The sequence below is a fragment of the Sciurus vulgaris genome, assembly GCF_902686455.1.
Source record: "Sciurus vulgaris genome assembly, chromosome: 16".
Lineage (NCBI taxonomy): Eukaryota > Metazoa > Chordata > Mammalia > Rodentia > Sciuridae > Sciurus > Sciurus vulgaris.
In genome coordinates, this window is record NC_136477.1 from 19,413,105 (window position 1) to 19,437,975 (window position 24,871).

Sequence of the window (24,871 nt, forward strand, 5' to 3'; positions counted from 1 at the left end):
TTTTTTTCTTACAAAATCCATTAAGAAAGAATTATGCTTTCTATGAACCAAATACTAAAGTATCTGAAATGCTTTCAATTTTTAATACACAAATGTCATACAACACAAAGTACAGAATTTATCAGGAAGCTTTTTGATACTCGTCTGAAGGTGACTGAGAGCAGCAGGTAAGATAGGCATGCTGCTAATTCCAAGTATGTTTAGCAAATCAGAAATCATTTTGATATAAAAGAAGAAAGACAACAAAATATACGCAAATTGCAGTGATTCTTGATGGCAAACATTAGTGGGTGTTTCTCAGAATTTTTCTACTTCATGTTATTGAATGCATCCTTACATTTCCAGCATTGCATATTGGTGGATAATTTTTTTTTTTAATTTCACAAGTGGAAATAGAAAATTATCTTGATGACAATATAAGGGGAGGTGTTATGTAAACAAAAATGAAAAAGGAGGTGCTGTCAAAACATCTCTCTTAATTGTTTTAGCATTGCTAATAGAATATAGATCTTGAATAACTGTTGCTTGTTTACATTCTCCATAAATTTATGTTGCCTATTTTGTAATTGATACTTAACTAATCATTGGCCAAGGAAACAAAAACTAATTATAAGCAGTCTTTTATTTTATATTCCCAATACATTGACAGGGTGAAAGATTTAGATTTGTTATTCTTCAGTGGTACTATTAGCTAGAGAGTGTTAATTAATATACTCTAAGTATATATCTTAAAAAGGAACCAGCCTATAACTTTAAAAAGAGTAGAAAATTGTGGGCTGGGGAGATAGCTCAGTTGGTAGAGTGCTTCCCTTGCAAGCACAAGGCCCTGGGTTTGATCCCTAGCACCACAAAAAAAAAAAAAAAAAAAAAAAAAAAGAGTAGAAAATTGTCATTTAGAATGTGTCCATAACAGACTTTTTTAACGAAGTGAAATAGAAGCCAATTTGGGAGAAAAATTAGAGGTTCCAGTAAGCCATGGATTCCTAGTCCTTGTTCTAACCAGTATTTTTTTGTTTTGTTTCATTTTTGGTAATTGCTTTTCAAATAGCAGATAATGGGGAATAGTTTTTGAGGGGACATATGAATGAAAGAATTACTTTCTCATGTTCTTTTTGAACTTCATACTACTGTTATCACTCCCAGGGGTTCATACTACTTATATACATTTTTTAAAAAACCTACAGGCACTGAATATAATTATTTGTGCAGAAACCTTACTACATTGGCACTTTTGCTTTTCACTGTTGGAACCAACTGCCTGTTCTGAATTTTACATGAGCTTTCTCTTATTCTTTTGTAAGACCAGCATTTAGGTCCTGAGTCCTGTATCTATTGAAAGACATTAACACTCTTACTAGGACTTTGTACAGATTCATTTTCTCTTCTTTTTTTACTCATCATTTACCTACTTCCTCTAGAATGGAAAATAATATAGTTTTCACCCGTACTGTTGTTATTATTATTCCTAAAGAAATAAAGGAGTTCTAATCAAGTCCCTTACCCATATTATTATCTAGATCCCCACTGTGATATTAGCTTAAGTAGTAATTAATTATAAACTTTTAATTGTTGGGAATTTTTTCCTATATTTTGGAATTTCTACCACCTCTCTGCTTCTGTGTAAAATTACAATTTACCTAATTATTTAGGGTGATTTTGCTATGCTTAGTTTGATTACTTTTCTCTGTTCTGTATCAGTTTTTAAGCTGTAAAAATTTCAGCTAATCCAAACAGCATTTACCTGTTTTTAAAATAAATTACATATTTTGATTTTTGCAGATGAGCAAGATGAAGAAACAATAACAACAGGAGGAAAGGTAAAAAATTATTTAGGCCTATTGTGAGAGGATTTTCTTTAATTGTCCAATGTACTAAGCAGAAATTCTGAATTGGAAGTGTTCATAGAAATCTTCTATTTTGAGACTCTTTTTTTTTTTTTTTTTTTTCCTTTTCTTTTAATTTCCTTTTATTTTGAGTTGGGGTCTCACTATGGTTCCCATTGCAACTCTCAAGTAATTCTCCTGCCTCAGTCTCCCGAAGTAGCTGGAACTTCAGGTGCATCCACCATACTAATATAAATTCCCTTTTTACTCCCCCAGAATAGTTGTCTTCCTTGGTCCCCAGAATTTTATTGAGAAGAATCTTATGTGTCTTCCTACATAGTGTCCCTTAGTAAAGTTTCTGGTTCTATGCTCCCTTGATTGCAAAGTAATAATCAGAGCAGATCACATTATTTCAGATGTTATCCAACAATGAGGATGAGCAGGGAGGGCCTTACCTTGATTTTTTTTGAGTTTTCTTTTTGTGTGGCTAGTGAAGACTTTGAATTATATACTCTTGGCCTTTCTTGAGCCTCACAGTCACCTACTTCCTATTTCATCAATTCTGCTGTAGAGACACATGAATCATGTTGTTGGATGGTGTTGGATTTAAGGCAAGGCCTTACTTTTTTCTTCTTCAGTAAATGGCCCACTGTTTCAGTCAGGCTGTCATGCTTGACTATTAAAATGTGTAATCAACCACTAATGCTCTTGAAATAACTTAATTTGCTAAAAATACTTCTGTTTTTCCAATTGTCATAGAGATGCCCCATTCTAATGTTTAACATTATTTTATGAACATAAAAGGGAAGAACAGTCATGATAAGACATCTAGTGAAAGTATTTTAACAAATTCTTCACCTGTATTATTGTGATTTTTTTCCTTTAAAATCAAACTTCATTAGTCCAAAGCAACCTTGATAATGAATATTAAATTTTAAAAAGATGTTAATATATAGAATAAATAGGGAAAATATAGAAAGTCAAAGGAACTTACGTATGAGATTTTCTTTTATGCCAGAGGTTGGAGGAGTTTTAAGTCACAGTGCTACATAATGTAAACTTAAGAGTTTCTCTAATACCCTACCCACAGTATAATCTTGCCTGTTGTTTCACGATTGAGATCATTGAAACAAACTGTTGTCCTTTATTACTTGCATTGCCAGCCTCTTCCTAGTTTTTCTGAATAAAGGAAATTTTTTGTGTCCTGATTGATTTATAAAACCTATACCTCAAAAATACATTTAAAACCAACTTGAAACAAAAACACATTAACCCTCACAGTATTTTTGCTAGCTTCCATGATTTCAGTAATGAACTTTGTCGCCAGTAATACCAGATTTTTTTCCCCAGCATCATTTAAGTAACAAGTAGAGTTCTTGGTGTTTTCTTGCCTTTTTTTTTCCCCCCCTCATTGATCTTAAGAGAATTGTCTTAAGTTCATAGGTGGTGACACTACATTTTCCTCTCAAATATTATAACATAGGAAATTAAGATTGAATTAACTTAAAAGTAGAAATTTAACTATGGAACCATCATCAAAGAATACAGATTAAAAATTCGTCTAGTTTCTTTACCTCCTCCTCCCCCTCCTGCACTCAAAATTGACTCCAGGGGCAGTGCTGTTAGAATTGAGCTACACATGCAACCCTTTTTATTTTTTATTTTGAGGCAGGGTCTTAAAATGTCCAGTCTGACCTTGAACTTGCAGTCCCTCCTGTCTCAGACTCCCAAGTTGCTGGGATTATAGGTGTGCACCCCATGCCTACCTATGTAGTTTCTTAATAGAAAAGAATTTCATAAGGTTAAAAATAGTAAAAGTACCACAAATGAAATTTGATAGATTTAACTATACAAAAGTGGATGACTTTATGAATGTCAAAACACTATTTCCTTTAGTTTTCTTGATAAAAATTTTTATTCTGAAGCTAATTATGAAGAATCAATCAGACTTTTAAAAATATTCTATAAAATGTTGATCTGATTTTGTGTGTGTCTGTGTGTGTGTGTGTGTGTGTGTTGCTGGGAATTAAACCCAGGGCCTTATGCATGGGAGGCAAGCACTCTTATCAACTGAGCTATATTCCCAGCCCCGATCTAGATTCTTTAAACATTTTAATAGGTGGGCTGGGGAGATAGCTCAGTTGGTAGAGTGCTTGCCTTGCAAGCACAAGGCCCTGAGTTCAATCCTCAGCACCACAAAAAAAAAAAAAAAAAAAAAAAATTAATAGCATGAAATACCAAAAAAGGGAGGCAGGGATTAAAATAAACTTCAGAGATATGATATATATATATTTTTTATATATATATATATATAAAATATAGAATTTGGTTAGGTTTAGATTTGAAAGAAAAATGTATATAGAAAATTTCTGGGCTAATGGATCCTTTTGGATATAAACAGTATATTAGAAGTGTTATTTTAAAGTAATTATTGTTACTGTTGACTGATATCATCAGACTTTGTGTTTTGACCTAAAGGAATAATTTTGGAATTTCTCTATTTGGAAGTCAGTTTTGGCAGGAAGTTCACTTGCAGTGCCTCTGATAAAAAGTCAGAGCAAATCTTAAGTAGCAATCAAAGTAATTAAGAGTATAAACTTCTATCTAGATGGACTACCTTGACTTCTGTTTATAACTTAATAGCTCTGTGTATCATTTTCTCATTGACAAGAAAGTAGTATCTGCTGTTGTTATTGGCTGGTCATGAGGAATAAGTGAGATAGTTCACATAGGGTTATTCTTAGATATTTAAGTGCTCAGAGTTTGTAGTAGAGGCTATCCTATCATTGTGACTTGTTAATATCCTTTTCCTCCTTATAAGTAATGTCAGAACTAGTAATTTAGATTTGTGGACAGGGATTAAATTAAACTGAACAAATGAAAAAGAAGCTGTTATGAAAAGAGATTTAAGCTTTTGAATTCATTATAGAAACTCCTTTCTTCATTCAACTTGCTAATTGATCTTTTTTTATTATTTTTTTAATTAAAAATCATAAATTTACATAGGGCAATATTGTTTGATTCGTTCTGTTATTTTTTCCCTTCCCCCCACCCCTCCCACCCCTCTTTTCCCTCTATACAGTCCTTCCTTCCTCCATTCTTACTACCCTCCTTATCCCTAACCCTAAACCTAACCCTAACCCTAATGCTAACCCCTCCTACCCCCCATTATACGTCCTCATCTGCTTATCAGTGAGATCATTCGTCCTTTATTTTTTTGAGATTGGCTTATCTCACTTAGCATGATATTCTCCAATTTCATCCATTTGCCTGCAAATGCCATAATTAATCTTGAGATAGTTATTTTATGAGTCTGTTCCCTAATTTGTAAAAAGGAGGACTGAAATCTGCTATGTTGGCTAGCCACTTTGTTCCTTAAAAATAGAATTATTTATACTTGAAATTTGTTTTCCTGGTTTTTAAAAATTTGAACTAATATCAAAAGTAAGCTGTTCATCTCTCTAGTTCTCTTCTTTGAACTTTGACTTCTTTTCTATAGGAAGATGAAGATCCTAGCAAAGGTGATCAGAGTCGGTCAGTTGATCCTGGTGAAGATAATGTGACAGAGCAGACTAATCACATTATTATTCCCAGCTATGCATCATGGTTTGATTATAACTGGTGAGTGGGCCACATCTGTCTGTAAGCATTGTACTAAGGAATGGGAAAGTGTTCCTTGAAATCAGGTTTTGGGCCTCAGTCCCACATCAGGAATTACTGTCATATTGGATGAAGGGGGGTGGAAGGTGATTTTGATCTTTTAGCTGTGTCTTTTAAAACAATTTAGAGGTGAAAATTATAATGTAGGTTGTAAAATTTTGTGGACTTTAATATAAGTCATTTGGATTCAGTTATAATTTACAGAGGAAAAATGTTTATTATGATTTTAGAATGTTAACTATATAAACCAAAAACAGTTCTCATTACCATATAAAGCTTTGTATTAACAGGAAATATTTTAACTATAGAAGTCTTTTTCAGTATAAACCCTGATATGTAAAAAAAAAAAACTTGAGAAAACAGACCTCTTTGGGGGCATGGTTGGAAATAACTATAGTCCTAGATATTTTATTTATTGATTGTTTAAAGGTTATCTCTATTTCATATTGGGTTGTCTGTTTAAATTTTTTATTTCTAAATATTTAAGTACCAGAAATTACCCTTCCAAATAGGGGTAATTAAAAATGTTAATGTTTTTAAGTAGTTATTCATATGACGCTTGTGTACTTACTTCCATGATGCTCAGTTACTCAGATCTTGCAGGGGGTTTAAGATAATTTTTTCCTATTCTTAATGATTATTGTTTTATTCTTTATGGATAGATGCAATTTTAAGTACATCTTTCTAGGTATCTATATATAGACTTTAAAGACAATTTAAAAGAATATAGAGCCAAGGTCATTGGCATACACCTGTAATCCCAGTTACTTGAGAGGCCGAGACCAGATGATTTACAAGTTCAAGTCCAGCCTAGGCAACTTCGAATGAGCCTATCTCAAAAAAAGGGGGAGTGTGACTTAGTGGTAGAGCGCTTGCCTAGCATTTGTGAGGCACTAGGTTCAATTCTCAGCACTGCATATAAATAAAAAATAGAGGTCCACTGATAACTAAAAAAAAATTTTAATAAAAAGGGGGGGGTGAGGGGCTGGGGATTTACCTCAGTGGTGGTGTGCTTGCTTAGGATGTGCAAGGCCCTGGGTTTAATCCCCAGTACCAACATGGGGCGGAAAATACAGTATATGGTTCACTAGAGCTTTGTTATTGTTTTGTCCAAAACCATGGTTGTGCTCAAATATTGAGACCTTTCTGCACGCTTAAAAACCAAGTGAATGCTATTTCAAATATTTTGAATAGTTAGAGGCTATAATGGAATACATATATACCTCTTCTTTGAGAATCAAGCTTCTCTACAAATTGTGTTTAATTATTTTTTGGTATCATTATTTGCAGATTTTTAACATTCAGGAATTTAAAGTCACTCAGGTTTTTTTTGTTTCCTAGTTAAATTATGTTTATGTATTTTTAATGTAACCTTTGTCAACTGACCCATTTTTCCTTCAGTTAACAATTACTAATTAATGTGTGACATATGCTAAATAGTAATTTTTTTTTAAATTGTTGGTACTGGGTATTGAATTTGGGGGTACTTTACCACTAAGCTAAGTCCTTAGCACTTTATTTTGTATTTTGAGACAAATTCTCACTATAAATTGCTTACTGTCTTGCTAAGTTGCTGAGACTTACCTTGATCTTGGGATCCTCCTGCCTCAGCCTCCTGAGTCACTGGAATTATAGATGTGTATCACTGCACCTGGCTCAGAAAATTGTTTTTAAAAAACATAATCTGCCTTTAGGATTTTTGCTAACCAATATTTTTATTCAAAAACTAGTAAGATTTTATTGCATTAAAATTGCTTGACTTTAGAACACACTAGCAGAATGTCTTAAGATGATTAGACTTATGAGTAATGAGTATTCTTTTCCTTTAATATTCAAAAAGGGGAAAGTCACAATAATATGTAAGTATGTAGGGTTTTATAGGTTACGACACACTTAGTTTTTGGTAGTGGGCATTGAATCCAGGGACGCTCAAACACTGATTGACATTTCTACCCCCTTTTTATATTGAGACTGGGTCTTGCTAAGTTGCTTAGGGCCTTGCTAAATTGCTGAGGCTGGCTTTTTTTGGACTTGGAATCCTACTGCCTCAGCCTCCTAAACTGATTATGGGCGTGTACCACCAAGTCCACCACAAAAACACTTGATTTATGTGATCCACCTGTGTGTGTCACAATGTGTATTGTTAGCTGGGTAGTGGAGATTAGGTATATTCCTATTTTATAAATGGGATTAAGGCCACTTCAGATGAAGTGTTCCAAAGTTCCAGAGATGATAATTGGAAGAATTCAGATTCTCCTATTCTTCATTTTTTACTCCTTCCACAATTCATACAGTATGTGACTTATTTTATAACCTAAAGAATCAGCTGCCAACACCTCATACATGGATTTTGAAAAAGAAATTACCTGGCCATAGAAATTTTTATGTATTAGTGTAAATGAATGGAGAAGTGGTTTTTGGTGAACTCTTCCAAACATATACAACAAAAACAATGGGAATTATGTTATAACTGTGTAATTAATTGCTTACAATTATTCTTTTTATTGTAAAACTTAAGAACTGATATATAAACATATATTTGTGTATGTCATTAATTCCTTTTAGAAATCATCTTCCTTGAAGTTTTGCAGTAATTCATTGTATTTTGTAGTGTTTGACAGAATAAGTACAATTTAGTTTAAGTGTTAACCAGATAATGAGAGTGAATAGTTTTAGTTATGCAGTCATTTCTTGATATCTGCAATAGATTGGTTCTGAGGACCACAAGTTTAGCCAAATTCTCAGATTCTCATGTCCGGTATATGAAATAGCATAGTATTTGCATATAACCTGTGCACCTTCTTTCATATAATTTAAATTATATCTAGGTGATTCATAATACCCAACATAATAAAAACATTGTGGAAATAGTTGTTACACTCTATTGTCTAGGAATTAATTATTAGGGAAAAAAGTCTGTGTTTTATTCAGATGTGAATTTTTTTTTCTTCTTTTTTTTTTTTTTTTAATTGTTGTTTGTTTTTAACATTTGGTGGTGATTTGGGAGCCTATGTGTGGTCTTAAGTTCTACCACTGAACTGTACCTTCAGCCTCATAATTTTTTATCCAAATATTTCAACATGTGGTAGATTGAATTCAGGGTTGCAGAACCCAGGGAAAGGGAAGATGAGCTTTGTTCATAGACCTTTTATTTGCTCTTTCCCATCTAACTAATGGGTATCGTGTATCTGGGAAACTCAGATATCATCAGAAAGAAACACTGATTAGTATTAGCATCAAAAACGTCATGTTAGGTATACAGTTTGTTCCTTGGTGTAGTTTGTTATGGCTGCTCATTTTACATGGTGTCTGCAGTACTTGTGACTTTTAACATTTTATAAAATTACCAAGTACTTTTATTTGATGTTGAAAATTAGTTCTATGTCTTACTATAAACAGCAGATCACTGAACTAGAAAATAAATTTCAGTCCTCCACAGTTTCTGTGGACTGAACAAAGGCAAATGGATAAGAGTTTGAGTATCTGATTATTCATAAATTCCATTGTCTTTTGGTTGGTCATTTGTTTAATTGTTCATCATTCTGAATATCATGATTTTGATCATCCAGTTTCCAAAGTCTTTCTAAGGACTCTGTTTAGTCATGGCGTACTATGACAAGAAAATATTTAAAAATGTAGCTTTGGTATGTTGGCAAAAGTTTTTGAGTTTGGTTATGGAAATAAAACTACACTAAGGGCTTGGGGTGGTAGTGTTGTTCAGTGGTAGAGCATTTGCCTAGTTGTGTGAGACTTCAGTTCAATCTCCAGCACCACAATGAAAGAAAAATCACAGTTAAGTATTGATGGTAAGAGAGGGGAAGTTTTTGTTAACTTTGTGGTATTCTGTTAATTCCAAGGTATTTGTTCAGTGTAATTAATTTTGCCAACCAGTGCTCAGTAGTTAGATTTATCAGTTTTACTTTGAAAATTAAGCAACCATAACTCAAATATCAAGATTTCATTCTTTTTGAAGGAACATTCTCAGTCCTCGTTTCCTTTTTTTTCACCTTTCAGTATTCATGTGATTGAACGTCGTGCTCTTCCTGAATTTTTCAATGGAAAAAACAAATCCAAGACTCCAGAAATGTGAGCCAGTGCTTTAGTAAACTTTTTTATTTGGGTCTTCATGGTTGGGATTCTTAAAGTTTGCTGTTTCCATGTTTGCTATTGTTGGTTTTTGGAAGTTTGCTGGTACATCTCAGTCTACTCTGAAATAGTTCATGTCTTACCTGCACAGCATTTTCCTTACCTCAGTGAAAATTTTATTTAATTTTTTTTTTCCTAAACCTTGAACTACATGCACATTACCTCTTGCATTCAAAAGATTGAATTCAGTAGAGTGTTTAGTTCTTGTTCTTATAGTTCCCAACTTTGGTTTGCATGTGTGTTATGGATTATACATATTCATGTATAAAAACCCAGGAGAAAATGGAATCTTTTTTTTAATCCCCCTAATGAATGATTACTAGTTAAAGCATGTTAGCTATGATGATACAGCTACATATGAATTGATCTTAATTGCGTAAAGCATGTTTGTACTTTTTATTGGAACTAGAGGAACTTAATGGCAGAAGAAGGTCTGCCAGGAAGTATTTTTATCTTTTCCTTGCAATCTGTCAACATACACTTCTGGAAATCCTTGTCTCTAAAATAATAATCCATACCTCTCACACTGTAATAACTGTTCACGTATTGTCTTTATGGTATTAATCTGTCAACTGTTACATACATACAACCCCATAAATAGATATTTAGGTTTAAACTATTAAGGAAGAATTGCCTTTTTTCTAACTTGTCACATAAAGCCCATTGTGTAACCCACATAGTTCAATGATAAGCATTTTCTTGTGGTAGTTAATCCATGGTAGTTTAAGATTCCAGTTTTTAATGTTAAATATGGTGTCAGCCTTTCTAAAATACTATTTAAGGTAAATTACTTAAAACCAAAATCACAGGCTCTGCATAAGAAGCCCTGATAGCTTTTTTGCACCTATTCTTTATTCTTTTTTACTTTCTTTCTTTTTTTCTTTTCTTTTTCTGTTTTCTTTTTGGGGGGATTTTGTGTTTTGTTTTTTGGGGGGGTTCTTTTTAGTTATACATAACAATAGAATTCATTTTGACAAAATGTGGTGTACATGATGGTGGTATTCACTTAGGTGTTTTCATATATATCCATAGAAAAATTATTTTAGATTCATTCTACTCTTTCCTCTTTTTGCACCTATTCTGACATGATATTATTCTTCCAGTGAATTTGTCCATTTTCAGAACTTGTGAATGCTTAAAGGGTTTTGGTAGCCTTCTCTTTAAAAGCACTATTTTCCATTTTAGCATATTTCACTTTACAAATTAATCTTAAAAATTGTTTACGTATGTACCTGTATTTATTCAGGAGCCCTTTTGATCAGTGTCCTCTTTTTCTTGTCCAATATAACTGACCTCAGGCTACCAAGGTCTTGTTTTACTTGTGTGCCAAGAGTGATTGTAAGATCTCAAACTCCTTTATACTCAATTTTTAAAATATTTTTGGTGGAAATGTTTGGATACATTGTGGAATCTGCTGTGCCAATGAGTCTTAATTTTTTTTGTGTTTTCATATGTTCTTGTTTTACCTCTGAATTTGGCTCCATAAGTTTTACTCGTTGCCTTCTTAGGTCTGCCTGGAATCGCTGCCATGAGACTGTATATAATCAATGTCATAGCCACATGGACATGTGGCTGTCGGAAGATTGTAGAAATGAGTTGGAGTAGAGGTTAAGAGCATAGATTTCAAAGCCACCATACTGCCTGTGTTCATTCTGGCTTTTATGTTTCACAGCCTTGTAGCCTAACAGTTTTTAACCAGTCTGTGTTTCTTTCTCATCTGTAAGTGGGGTAATAAAAGATCTTACCTCACAGATGGATTTTGAGGATTACTTGAGATACTATATGGATAGTGCTCAGAATAGTGGTTGGCACACAGTAAATGCCAAATATATGGAAGTAAGGTGGATGGCCTAAGAAACCATGTGTTATCTGTGGATTTTGCATCCTACCAAGGATGATTTGCAAATCCCTTCTCCACCATGACCAAGTTTGTGGTTATTTCTTCACTTTAACGTCATCAAATCACTCTATTTTTTTGTTGTACACTAGTAAATAGTTGCTTTGCTTAATAGGAGTTCTGAATTAACTGACAGCTGTAAATACTCAGTATAGTATCACTATTGTTTGTGGCCTGGTGTCTTAATTTTTTGTTATATATAATTGTGACGAATCTGAAGAATTTTGGTTCTTTGAGTTACTGTTTCTGAAAGGATTTCATGTCTACCTTATGAGTTTTGCCCTTGGAGATCAGAAAGATGTAGTTCAGTGGTAGAACACAACCTAGCATAAGAGAAGCCGTGGTTTCCTTTTCTAGTACCACTGGGAAAAAAATCTGAATTTTGCCCATGCTTTTTAGATATTTGGCATATCGAAATTTTATGATTGACACATACCGTCTGAACCCCCAAGAGTATTTAACCAGCACTGCTTGTCGGAGAAACTTGACTGGAGATGTGTGTGCTGTGATGAGGTAAATTATTTTGACTTCTTTTTAGATATTTCACAGCACATGGTTACTGATGCATTGCTTTTTAATATTTGATTAAAGTGGAGTTTTTGATTAATAAAATATCTAAATCTTGATAATATAAATCTAATGTAATAAACATGTGTTCAGCATTTTTAATATTTGGTTTTCTGGATTTTACCATTGATTTTAAATTTTATAATCAAATCATAAAATGAGCAGAGATGGACAGTGAGTTGGGTGGGGAGTGGATAGACTCTGTCTTAAATCTGTCTAAAGACAAAAAGCAAAATGTGGATTTTCTTCTGTGAATTGGATCTGCACGTGAATTCTTTCATCATAGACCTAAGTAACATTTGTTCTCATTACTGTGATTAAAAGTATTAAACTTTATAGTGGGTTTTGAGCTTCTTTATTATCCACAATATTTTAGGTGTGTAGAGGTTATCTCTCCTACAACAGATTGAATTTTTCAGGTACTTTGGTGGTTTACAGCCTGCAGAGAATATATTTGCTTGCTTTTCTGGTTTGTTGTTGTTGTTCTCTAATTGGTTCTTTTTAGTTATTCCTGACAATAGAATATACTATGACATAAGTGTTTTTGTTTTTTAATGACATGATTATGGTTGTAGAAATAAGGTTATTTTCTAGATTTTAATTTCCAGAGTTTTATTCTTTAGGGTTCATGCCTTTTTAGAGCAGTGGGGCCTCGTTAATTATCAAGTTGATCCAGAAAGTCGACCCATGGCAATGGGACCTCCTCCTACTCCTCATTTCAATGTATTAGCCGATACTCCCTCTGGGCTTGTGCCTCTTCATCTTCGATCACCTCAGGTAAATTAATGCTGACTTCTCTTCAGGCCTAGTTGGCAACAACCACTGGAAGCATTCCTGTTCAGGAGTAATTGTTATCCTATTTCTTAGCTGATAGCTTTTGGGTTAATTTGTGTGTCTGTGTTTTGTTTTTTTTTGTTTTGCAATTATAAATGTTTGCATCTGTTAAGAACATAGTGTTTCCTGGGCAGTGACATATACCTATAATTACAGTGACTCAGAAGATTGATGCAGGAGGATTGCAACTTAGTAAGACCCCGTCTCAAAATTTCAAAAAATTAAAAGGACTGGGTATGTTGCTGAGTGATAGACTGTTACTGTGTTCAATCCCCAATACTACCACTACCAGCACCACACACAAAAAAAAAAAAGAAAGAAAGAAAGAAAGAAAAAGAACATTTAGTGTTTAAGGTAATGATGTGTCACCAATTCCAGGACTTTCTGGCTTATCCTTTCAAATTATAGATTTCCACTCATACTTTAACTAGCCCCTTTATAGAACTTCTGCCTTCAGATACTGGTAAGCAGATAACAAAATAATTTCTCTTTCATTCAGCCTGTGTCTCAGTAATGTGAATTTTAAAATGTTCAAAAATTGATCAGATGGACATGTCGGTGCACTCCTATAATCTCAGTGGCTCAGGAGGCTGAGGCAGGAGGATGAAGAGATCAAAACCAGCCTTAGCAAAAGTGAGACGCTAAGCAACCAGTGAGATCCTGTCTCTAAATAAAATACGAAATAACTGGGGATGTGGCTCAGTGGTCGAGTTTAATCCCCAGTCCTCCCCACCAAAAAAAAAAATTGATCAGAGCTTTGAAAAGTGGGCATCCATACACATGTTGAAAATATTATTATGCCAAACAAATTATAAATAGCATTAAGATTGGCTAATATGAACCTAACCTAAAAATTTCCCTCTGATGTGAACTAGAGCATATTTTTTTTAAAAAAATTACAGTCTTTCAGAAACAAAGAAAAAAAAATCAACATTTCTGAGGGTCTTGTTCTAAGTTGTTTAGACTGGCCTTGAACTTGCCATCCCTTTGCCTCATTCTCCTGAGTTGCTAAGATTACGGTGGGCACCACAGAACCCAGTCAAAAATGTCAAAAAATGTTTCTTGCTTGTTGAATTTTTGTTATAAGTGTAATGTGGAGTCTTCAGTGTTTTGGTTGGTTTTGTTTGGTTGGTTGATTGGATGTTTTTGGTTTTGTTGTTGTTCGTTTTTCTTTTTTTATAGAAAATTCACCAGGAGTGATGTAAGTGCCAGTGTTAAAAAACCTTTATTCCCTTCATTTTGAATAGGTTAATACAATAATTTATCATTTATCTGGCTCAAAGGTACCTGCTGCTCAGCAGATGTTAAATTTTCCTGAGAAGAACAAGGAAAAACCAATTGATTTGCAGAACTTTGGTCTCCGTACTGACATCTACTCCAAGAAAACATTAGCAAAGGTAAGAAATTTTTTGTAAACATACACAGACTACAACCCAGGATGTCCTCTTTGTTCTTCTAAGATGCATTGTTTTCCAGGAGAAAGAAAATCTACTGTGGAGGAATGAAGTGAGCTTTCTGTGGAAATCTGATGGCATTTTATAAAACAACAATCATCCTTTTTTCCTCATGGTTAGCAGATAGGTATTTTAAAATAACTATGAACAGTATACTTGGGGAACTGGAGAGTTTGAAAACTGGAATATATTTAAAGAATCATGAATATTCTAGAATTGAAAATTATACCTAAAATAAACTCATTGGAAGACTTTAACAGCAGACTGGATATAGCAAAAGACATGTTAGTGAACTCAGACATGTTCGTAGATATATTAACTGAAATATACTGAAACAGTAAGACAAAAAGGAAGTGTGTGGTGGTGGGGAGAAGACAGGACAAAGAGAGGAGAGTGCAAGAGATATCCAGTCAAAAGAATTAATATATTTCTTTTCTTTTAAATTTAATATCATAACCATTTTTTTTATATTGATGGGCCTGTATTTTATTCATTTATTTATATGTGGTGCTGAGAATCAAACTCACACGTGCATCACACGTGCTAGGCATGCGCTTTACCACTGAGCCATATCCCCGGTCCAAGAATTAATGTATTTCTTTAGGCCCAGAAGAAGAAAAAGAGTGGAGGAGGAGTGATTTCTGAAAATATGATGGCTAAAATTTTCTAGAACTATTGAAAATCAATCAGATACTCACCAAATAGATTGAAATTTGAACAGAGAAAACCATACCCAAACCTATTATTATGATTAATCTCTTAAAAATATTATCTTAAAAGAAGCCAGTTAAGTGAAAGAATGGGGATAGAAAAGAATATATTAAATTCAAAGGAATAATAAAAAAAAATAGCTGAATTTTCAACAAAAAATATTAGAGTTGAGAGAACAAATAGAATAATATTTTAAAGTAATAAAAAAGATTGTCACTTTGGAATTCCATATCCAGTAGAAATACCTTTGAAATGAAAGATAGAGTAAAGCTGTTCGCAGACTTTAAAGAACATGGAGAACTTCAGTAGCTTACACTGAAGGCACTAATGGAATTCTTCAGAATGAAGAGTAATAATCCCACATGACTCTAGGAAAGAATAAGAAGAACAGAAAAGAGTGAACAAAGATAAACATAAAGGAATATAGAATTTTTAAAAGGGGGAGTTTATGGCATGAAGAAATGGCAAAAAGTTGCTTGGAGATTAAATTTAGTTAATTTGATATAAAGCTTGCATTATTTAGAAATGAGGAAAATATTGATACAGGATAAATTATAATTTGACCCAGCATTTTTGGAAATGGAATGCATTGACATGGAAGAAAAGAGTGCTAGAAAAGTCAACATGTGAATCAGTATAAAAGACATTTTTCAATTCTTTTTAAATTTTAAAAACAATAAGGGATTATTTATAGCACAAGTGAAACTGTGTATGTTTAAGACTATAATATAAGGCTGTTAGATTCCAAACATTTAGCTTGAAGGATAGGAGGGAGAATGTAAGTATAGTGTACTAAGGTACTTAACCTTTACATCAAGTGCTAAAATGGTATTTGAAAGTACACTGTGATAGTTAGATATGAGTATTATAAATCTTAACCACAATTACTTACAAAAGTATAATAAGAAAATAATGGAGGTAAAAACACAATAAAAAAAAAAATCTTGCTCCATAAGAAGGAAGGGAGAAGGAACTGATTGGAAGGTTGTACATACAACAAGGTTGTATGTTCACATCTGACCCTAGCAATAGTAATGATAATAAAAATAAATGATTTGGAGCTGGCATTGTGGCTCAGTGGTAGAGTGCTTGCCTGGCACAGGGGCCTGGGTTCAATCCTCAGCACCATTTAAAAAAAAAAAGGTGGTTTTAATACTCGAAGAGCGAAATTACTCAATTGGATTACCAACTCAAGAAAAAGATGTTTTTCATAAGAAATCCACTTCAAATAAAAGGCACAAAGTAACGGAGTAAGAAGTGAGGAAGATATCACCTTGTAAACACTAATCAGAATAAAACTCAAGCCACCCTATACTATTGGAAAATATTTAATATTAGTAAAAGTAGACATCAGAAAAAGTTAACAGTTAAACATATTTCATAATGATGAAGGCATATATGTGCACCTCATTAAAGAGCATTGAAATGCAGAAAGACAACTGAAAGGAGGAAAAGACAAACACAATTATAGTTGAAGATTCCAATAGTCCTTTCTCAGTCATTGATAGAGGCAATAATGTCATTAAGAATATAAAAGGTCTTAGACTAGTACTATCAGCCAGCATGAACTATTTATTTGGTATTTATAAAAAAGACAGCAAAAGAACTGTTCAAGTTCCAGGAAACATTCACCAAATTAGACCCAATTCTGAGCCATAAAGTGAATCTCAGTAAATTTAAGAGGTTTGAAATCATAGTCACATTAATGACATAAAATCATGACAGTCACATTGTATAATTTCATACATGTAAAATAAATATAGTTGACTGATAACAAAATTAAAGTAGAAGCTCAAAACATAATTAATAGAATAAGGAGATGTTCCTGGAACTGATGAATAAATTTGATAAATCTCCATCCAGAGTGATGAGAAAAAGGAAGAAAGAAATAAATTACTGATCATTAATGAAAGTGTATGTAAATACTGATGCTATAGGTTAGAAAGACAATAACTAATACCCCTGAGGGGCCTTTATCTAATATATCAGTATGCAGGTAAATATGTTCCCCAGAACAAACTCTTGGCCCAGATGATGTATCAAACATTTAAGGAAGAAAAAAATACCAACATATATAAATTTTGAGAAATTGAAAGTAGAGTGCACACTAAATTTATAGATATCCAATTACATACATCTGTACACATATATAGATACCCAATTACACACACACACGCACACACACACACACACCCCTACACCCACCTACACCCCTAAGATATGGGTATATTGATAAATGAGTATAACAAAAAATGTACAACTGAATCTGTAAGTATATCCATTTTAATTTTAATCAAAATAGCAAAACAGTATACACAACTAAAATATATGAATAGTAAAATTTGTTTTTTGTTCAGACAGTGTAATACTACATAAACATAACTACTTCTTCACATAAAAACCTGGGTGAATCTCATTGACATAAAATTGAAAAAGAAACCAGACCTTACAGACTACATGTTGTATGATTTCATTAATTTAAAATTCAGTTCCAAGAAATCTAACCTATGATAGAAGTGTTCAAAATAGTGTGTACTCTTGAGGGTGGCTGTTAACTTGAGATTTAAAGAAGTATTTGGGGTTTTGATGTAAGATGTATTAAATGAGTTATAAGTAAAATTGTATCAAGCAGCCCACTAAATATGTATATGTACATTGTGTGTGTGTGTGTGTGTGTGTGTGTGTATCATATCTCAATAAATCAAAAGAAAAAAATAAATCATGCCAAAACCCCAGTAAACATTTCATGGACCCTGATGAGGCTACATGTTCTCTTGCTTGAACCAGTTGATATCAAGAGGAGAAAGATTGACTTAAGCCAGAGAGGATGGACAAAGTCAGTGTTACACATTGTGCCAAAGAAATGGGGAAATGTTTGCTGAAGACTTCATGTATAGATCTTCCCTGTATTCCCTTGACTTTTATTTCTTCAGAATTTACATGAAATGTTAATGAATTTTATTCTTTTGACCTCTAAATTTGATTGGTCACCTCTGATTCTGGTTTATTAGAAAGAACCTTTAGTTATTTTAAAGTAAATCTCGGGGAATCTGAGTAACGTTTTATGAGTTACAGGTACATGTATCTTCTTCCCACCTCCACTCCAAATGAAAAGATATTTCAGACTGATATGAATTGAATATTCCAGTGACTTAACAAATCATAATTTATTACCTGTAGTATATGACCCAAATGCATGGAAAGGTTCAGTCATTTAAATTGGAAAGCTTCATTGACACAAGAAAATCATGGGCTGTGGAAATTTTCTTTTTTCTTATTAAATTATAATCTCACAAATTAGAGTACTGAGACAGGGATAATATCCTAGAACATCTATTTTGAGTTAGTAATATTTACAGCCAAAGAATAAAATTAATCCTACCACAAATTCAGTCCTCTGAGATCTATGAATGGAGCAGGGTCTGTAAATGAGAAAGTATAAATCAATTGATAAACTAACTTTTACACAGCATGAACTCAGTTTTCTTATCATATCTCCATGTTCACAATATTTGTAAGCTATAAAACATTAAAGAGGTAATTTGGAATTTAGGGAATTGGAGACTTTAAATCAAGAATGTTAAAATGAGTTAAGATAAATTTGGTGGAATTAGAATCGTGAACCTGTCAGTGTTTTATATATGTAGAACATCTCATCTTGGAATCTTGAGAAAAGTTCTTTTCAAGTTATATTTGAAAATATTTGTTATATTACAGTCAATTCATGATATGCATTAAAGTACTGTGTCTTTATTGTCTGCCAAAGGTTTTTCCAAGTATCAAAATAATAGAAGTAACATGTCCAGATCGTTCATGAGTCCCTGACAGTTTTGAAATATGATGACTTTTTGTTGGAAATTAAGTTCCTAAAGTATTTTATATTTTGAGGGACTTACTTTGCATATTTGCATATAATAGTTCTGTGAACTTGAAAAGAAATCTTGCTTACCTCCGTCCATATACATCCTTTATGACCAAATAATTGTTGATTTTGCTTCTTTAGAGTAAAGGTGCTAGTGCTGGAAGAGAGTGGACAGAACAGGAGACCCTTCTACTTCTGGAGGTAAGTTGACTGATGGTGGACACCTTTTATCCACATAAGAGATGTGTACCAAGATTCTGACTAGGATTTTTAAATATACCTGAAGTGTTTAATTAAAACAATTACCCTCAAGACTCAAGCAGTTGACACAGTGCTTTTCCTTTAGACAGCCCTCATGCTTTAATAATGGACATTTAATCCTTCCTTATACTTCCCACTTCTTATAACTAATATTAAAAACATATTTATACAAGCAGGTTTAATAAAATAAAAAGTATCAACATTACAGTTTCAGCAAGGAAATGTTTAAGTAAAACTGACTTATTTGTTTTGGGGGTTTGGCAGTGAATGTAGTGGCTACTAAGACAGTTTGATCTTAGCTGTTACCACCTTGATTTGTACTAAGATGCCCCCACTGCTTTTGTACCATCAGTACACATGTCAACATAATGAAAAAGTGATTTTTAGTATTATCATGAAAATTATTTGACTTCACAGTCTTTCTTAAAGAGTTTGATCCTTATTGGTTCCTTGGGCCTCATTTTAAGATGTAATGGGCCTGATGACATCTTGGTTTCTATAGAGCTTTGATTTGGTTTCTCAGGTTTTTCCAACAGTTGAGTTTCTTTTATAAGTTTTAGTGGTGTACTAAAATATTTCTTTTTTAAAACTTGTTCTTTCTCTCTCTCGTTCTCCCTACCTCTATTTCTATATTTTTCTTTCCTTCCCCAACCCCTCTTCATCTTGTGATCAAAATCCAAACACATTTCTTGTTATAAGGGGTTCGCTACTTATTTAAATTTTTTCTCATCTGCAATTGGTATCAGTGATACGAGGAGAGCTTTTCTGACCCACTTTTTTATTTTGGGACTGTTTGGTCTAGATGTATCTACCATGGATGTTAATTTAAAATAACAGTGTTCTTGATACTTGTAAGGGAATATAACTTGCTTTTGTATTACTGTTTTGGAATCTTTGGTCTCTGGGGAGAAATTTAGTTGTACAAATATCGCTGGAAACAACAACATAATTTTTCTCACAGCCCATTGACGCTCAGAATTTTCTTCCGTATTTAAGATTAATGGATAGTAAATACAGAGTGAGGAAAGTATGACTGAGCTACTGTTTATTTTAAACATATCCAAGAAAACCACAATATCCTTTAACAATAGTATGTTTTCTCTCCTGCAGATGGAATCTGTGCTAAGTTTGATTTGTCTTTCACACAAGCAATTGAGTCAACACATGTTATCTGCACATTGAGAAACAAAAGATTTCCCAACAGCATTGTTTACCACTAACATCTTCCATTTATATAATTTATTTATAGCAGTTAATACCTCAAGAATATGAAATGTGAAAAATTTTAAATGGATTCATACCCAAGACACATTGAAATTTTTTCCTAATAAATTGATTAATCTGGGGGGGTTATTTCCCAAAATGTATCATGTCATTCAGTTAGACAAATGTATGATACAGGTAACATTCCAAATATTTTTGATTATTCTTGAGACCACTCTTTTTAAAAAGTTTATTTGATAAGGTCCTTTAACGAAACACTTAATGAATGAATGAATGAATGCTGAAGGTTAATATCTTTTATTATTTTCACTTCATTATCTTATTATAAATATTGAAACCATAATTTCAGTTTTGCATATAACCAGATTTGGAATGTATACATTGGATAAAGGAGCACTTTATCCTCCTTTATCCACTGAAACGTATCCCCAACCTCTTTTTATTTTTATTTTTGAGACAGGGTCTCACGAGTGGCTTAGGGCCTTCCTAACTTGCTGAGATTTGTCTTGAACTTATTATCCTCCTGCCTCAGCCTTTGGAATTGCTGGGATTATAGACATGTCCCCTGCACCTGACTGAAAAAGATCTTTGATTGTTAGAAATGAAGGGTAATATAAGCTTCCATATTAGCTTTAAAAAGTTGTAGGATCAGGGTGATGAAACCTTGCTTGAGTAAAACATGTTTTCACAATTTCTTTTCAGTCCACAACTGATTCTACCTCATCATTTATAATTGTTCCTTGGCTTGACAAGACTTCAATTTGTGGGCTTGTTGGTTCTCCCTTCTTAACTTTAGTCTTTATTCTGGTTTCTAGGTTATGTATTTATTCTTTCTTAGATAATTAGTGAAAATAAAATTCTTTATTTTAAATAAAATTCATAAGGTTTTTTTATTGTGCATATCATGGGAACAGTTTCTCACCTTTTTTTTTTTTTTTTTTTAGTACTAAGAACTTAACCCAGGGACACTTCACCACTAAGCTACATCACCAGCCCTTTTTTTATTTTTTATTTTGAGACAGGGTCTCACTAAGATGCTGAGGCTGATCTCAAACCTGCAATCTTTCTTCCTCAACCTCCTGAGTTGCTGGGATTACTGGTGTGCACCACCGCACTGGGCTTCGTACATTTTTATGCTGACTAAATTATAGAAATGATAGCATTAGAAGATTCTCAGTAAACTGGCTCAAAAGTTTTCTCATGTGTGTACACTTTTTTCTTGTCCCCTCTTTTTTGGGGAGAAGCGGGTGTTTTATCACTGAGTGATATCACAACTTTTTTTTTTTTTTTTTTTTTAAGTTTTGAAATAGGCTTTCCCAAATTTACCAAGACTAGCCTCAAACTTGCAATTCTCCTGCCTCATCTTCCTGAGTCACTGAGATTACAGGCATGCACCACCGCACCCAGCCTTTTGTTAATAGGCAACCAAGGAAATATTTCATCCAGTGCAGTTTTGAACTGCATTACAGATGAATAGGTCTTCGATTTAAAAGGTGTGTATAGGAAAAGGTTTATTTGTTTCAATGCTGGGTATTAAACTGAGGGCCTCACACATGCTAAGACTCTACCACTGAGCTATACCCCCCAGTACAAGAAAAGCAGTTTGTTTGTTTGTTTGTTTGTTTTAATAAGATGCCTTTTTTTGGTGAGTATCCATGCTGGGAGTATAGCTCAGTTCACCTACCTACGTTGTGTAAGGCCAAGTTCAATCCCCAGTACTGCCAAAACAAAAAAACAGTGCTACTATGAAAATAATGCTGTTAATGTTCAAGTATCAGGAAAGTTAAATCCCTTTTCCTTGTTTATTCCAATTTCATGTGACTAAATTCAGTAAGTTTTATTAGGTTCTGTGTTTCAGGCAATGTGACAGACACTACAGATTGGGATGACATTGCCTACCATCAGAGTTCTTTTTTTTTTTGTGGTGCTGGGGATTGAACCCAGGGCCTTGTGCATGTGAGACAAGCACTCTACCAATTGGGCTATATCCCCAGCCCCATCAGAGTTCTTAATCTAACAGGTGAAATAGATAAAACATAAAACTCGAATGCAATATTCCCAATTTCATTATGGGAGGTACCCAGAGCATCAGACAAATACAGAAAAGCTGCTGTGCAAATGGGCTGCATATAGAAGATAAAATGAACAGCTTTCTGGTAATGGTATGGACATATTTGTTCTAACAAGGTATCTTTAGTATAGGACAAATTATACATAAGCACAATACATCAGAAATGTTGTGGAGTCTGGGTGTTCCTGGAACTTTAAGAAGAGAGAGTGAGGAAGCAGACTCCTGGTGACATTTGACCTTAACTTCATAAGATAATAATGAGGAGTGAAATTGTTTTAGGCAGGGTAGAAAGTGTTTTTTGTGAGTCATACTTCAGTTTAGCAGTACAAAGAAGGATGAATTGAAGTACAGGAAGAAAAGCAAGTTCCAAGAATCTAAGTATGAAGACTTGATCCTTGAGTAAATATCTGTAAAAATTTTTTTTCTGTATGTCAGTCTACTTCCTTCCTGGCCAGTCTTTCACCTTGTTCCCTATTGAAATCTTCTCTTGAATTTCCCCTTTCATGTAATGCTACGATCAGTCTCTAGGTTATGACATTTCACTCTTTCTGAGCCTTATGCTGTTGTAGATGCTAACTCTTGCTTAGATTTTGCATGTTGAAAGGTCCCCGACTCCAACTTTATTCTGGAGGAAAAAAACCTAAATTTTCACCAGGAATGGTGGTGCATATTTATAATTCTAACTACCTGGGGAGGCTGAGGCAGGAGGATCCCAGGTTCAAAGCCAACCTCCACAACTTTAGTGAAACTGTCTCAAAAATAGAAAGGACTGGGCTGGGGTTGTGGCTCAGTTGGTAGAGCACTTGCCTCACATGCATGGAGCACTGGGTTTGTTCCTTAGCACCACATAAATAAATAAAGACGTTGTGTCCATCTACAACTTAAAAAAAAAAAAAAAAAATAGAAAGGACTGGTAATGTACCCCAAATAAAGAAAGAGAAAAAAAGTTGAACTTTCTTTTTTGGTAGTGGTGTTGGCTGAAGGAAAATGAATGAAGAAAAAAATTAAGTTAACAAGTTCATTGGAAAAGGTTATGATAGAGCATGTTCTACCTGTAATGAGAAATGTGAGACAGACCCATAGGTATGTTTTTGGCTTCAAGGAGCCTGGTAAAAATAGATTTTCTTTTTTCTTACATTCTGGGTCTTTTCTCTAAGTCATGCCCCGTAGAACTACCTGAGAATATCCAGAGGAGACTCATAATTTTCCTAATTTTTCAAGGGATTTAATGAGTAAGAGCATTTGCTAGTTTGGTTTTAGAATTGTCCTCTATCACTCCAGCAAGAATGAAAGCCTAGAGCGACATTAGGAGCCCAGGCTTACAAATTCACTGAGGCAAATAGACATAAAGTGAACTATTGTAGAAAACTCATCTCACAGCAAATTAGGCTTTGAAACGGGTTTTAATTCACAACATTATTAACATTTGAGCCATATGATTGGGGGGGTGAGGTGTTCCTGTGTGCGTTGTAGGATATTTAACAACATCCATGGTCTTCACTCACTAGATACCAGTGTCATCTCCCTACAGAATAATAACAAATGTCTCCAGACCTTTCCATTGTCTCCAAAAAGGTGTAATTGCCCCTGTTTGAGAACCACAGCCTGGGGCTAGTGATATAGCACTTGCCCAACATGTCAAAGGGCCCGTCTGCAACACTACCAAAAAGAAAAAGGAACAGGGCCTGTACATTCTAAGTAAGCACTTTGCCACTGAGCTGCATCCCCAACTCTTTTAAAACTTTTAAAAAAATTTTTGATAGGAACTGGGTTGTAGCTCAGTGGTAGAGCGCTTGCCTAACACTTCTGAGGCATTGGGTTAGAACCTCAGCACCACACAATAAAGAGGTATTGTGTCCATCTACAACTGAAAATATTTAAAAAAAAAAAATTGTGATAGTGTCTTGCTAAGTTACCCAGGCTAGCCTGGTAATCCTCCTGCCTTAGCCTCCCAAGCAGTTGGGATTATAAGTATGCATCAACATGCTATACTAATTCCTTGACCTTTTTTTTTTAACTGAGGATTGAACCCAGATCACTTTATCACTGAGCTACTTCCCCAGCCTTTTTACTTTATTTATTTTTTATTTATTTATTGAGCTAGGGTCTCATTAAATTGCTTAAGGCCTTGCCACATTGCTGAGGCTGGCCTCAAATTTGTGATTTGCTTGCTTTAGGCCTTCTAAGTTGTTCCAGTTACAGGCGAGCACCACTGTGCCTGGCTTGACATTCTTAACACTATATATAGTCCTGTTTTTTACCTTTTTACCTTTACAGATTTATTATTCTTTTATTGGAGTCTTTTAGGAGTCTCTCTGAAAAAATTATTCATTTTAAAGTAAACATTTATATACTTTATAA

General features: G+C 33.8%; 1 protein-coding gene across 5 annotated transcripts in view; it reads left to right on the top strand.

Moving 5' to 3' along the window:
* The window catches only part of SMARCC1 (SWI/SNF related BAF chromatin remodeling complex subunit C1), a 169,979-nt gene that overhangs the window by 83,196 nt on the left and 61,912 nt on the right, over positions 1 to 24,871 (top strand). For all 5 annotated transcript variants that reach the window (XM_079116710.1, XM_079116711.1, XM_079116709.1 and 2 more), the window contains 7 exons: positions 1,780 to 1,817; positions 5,323 to 5,444; positions 9,498 to 9,569; positions 11,926 to 12,039; positions 12,717 to 12,870; positions 14,211 to 14,324; positions 19,096 to 19,155. In XM_079116710.1, coding sequence (XP_078972836.1) covers positions 1,780 to 1,817; positions 5,323 to 5,444; positions 9,498 to 9,569; positions 11,926 to 12,039; positions 12,717 to 12,870; positions 14,211 to 14,324; positions 19,096 to 19,155 — 674 coding nt within the window. The remainder of the gene's footprint in view (positions 1 to 1,779; positions 1,818 to 5,322; positions 5,445 to 9,497; positions 9,570 to 11,925; positions 12,040 to 12,716; positions 12,871 to 14,210; positions 14,325 to 19,095; positions 19,156 to 24,871) is intronic.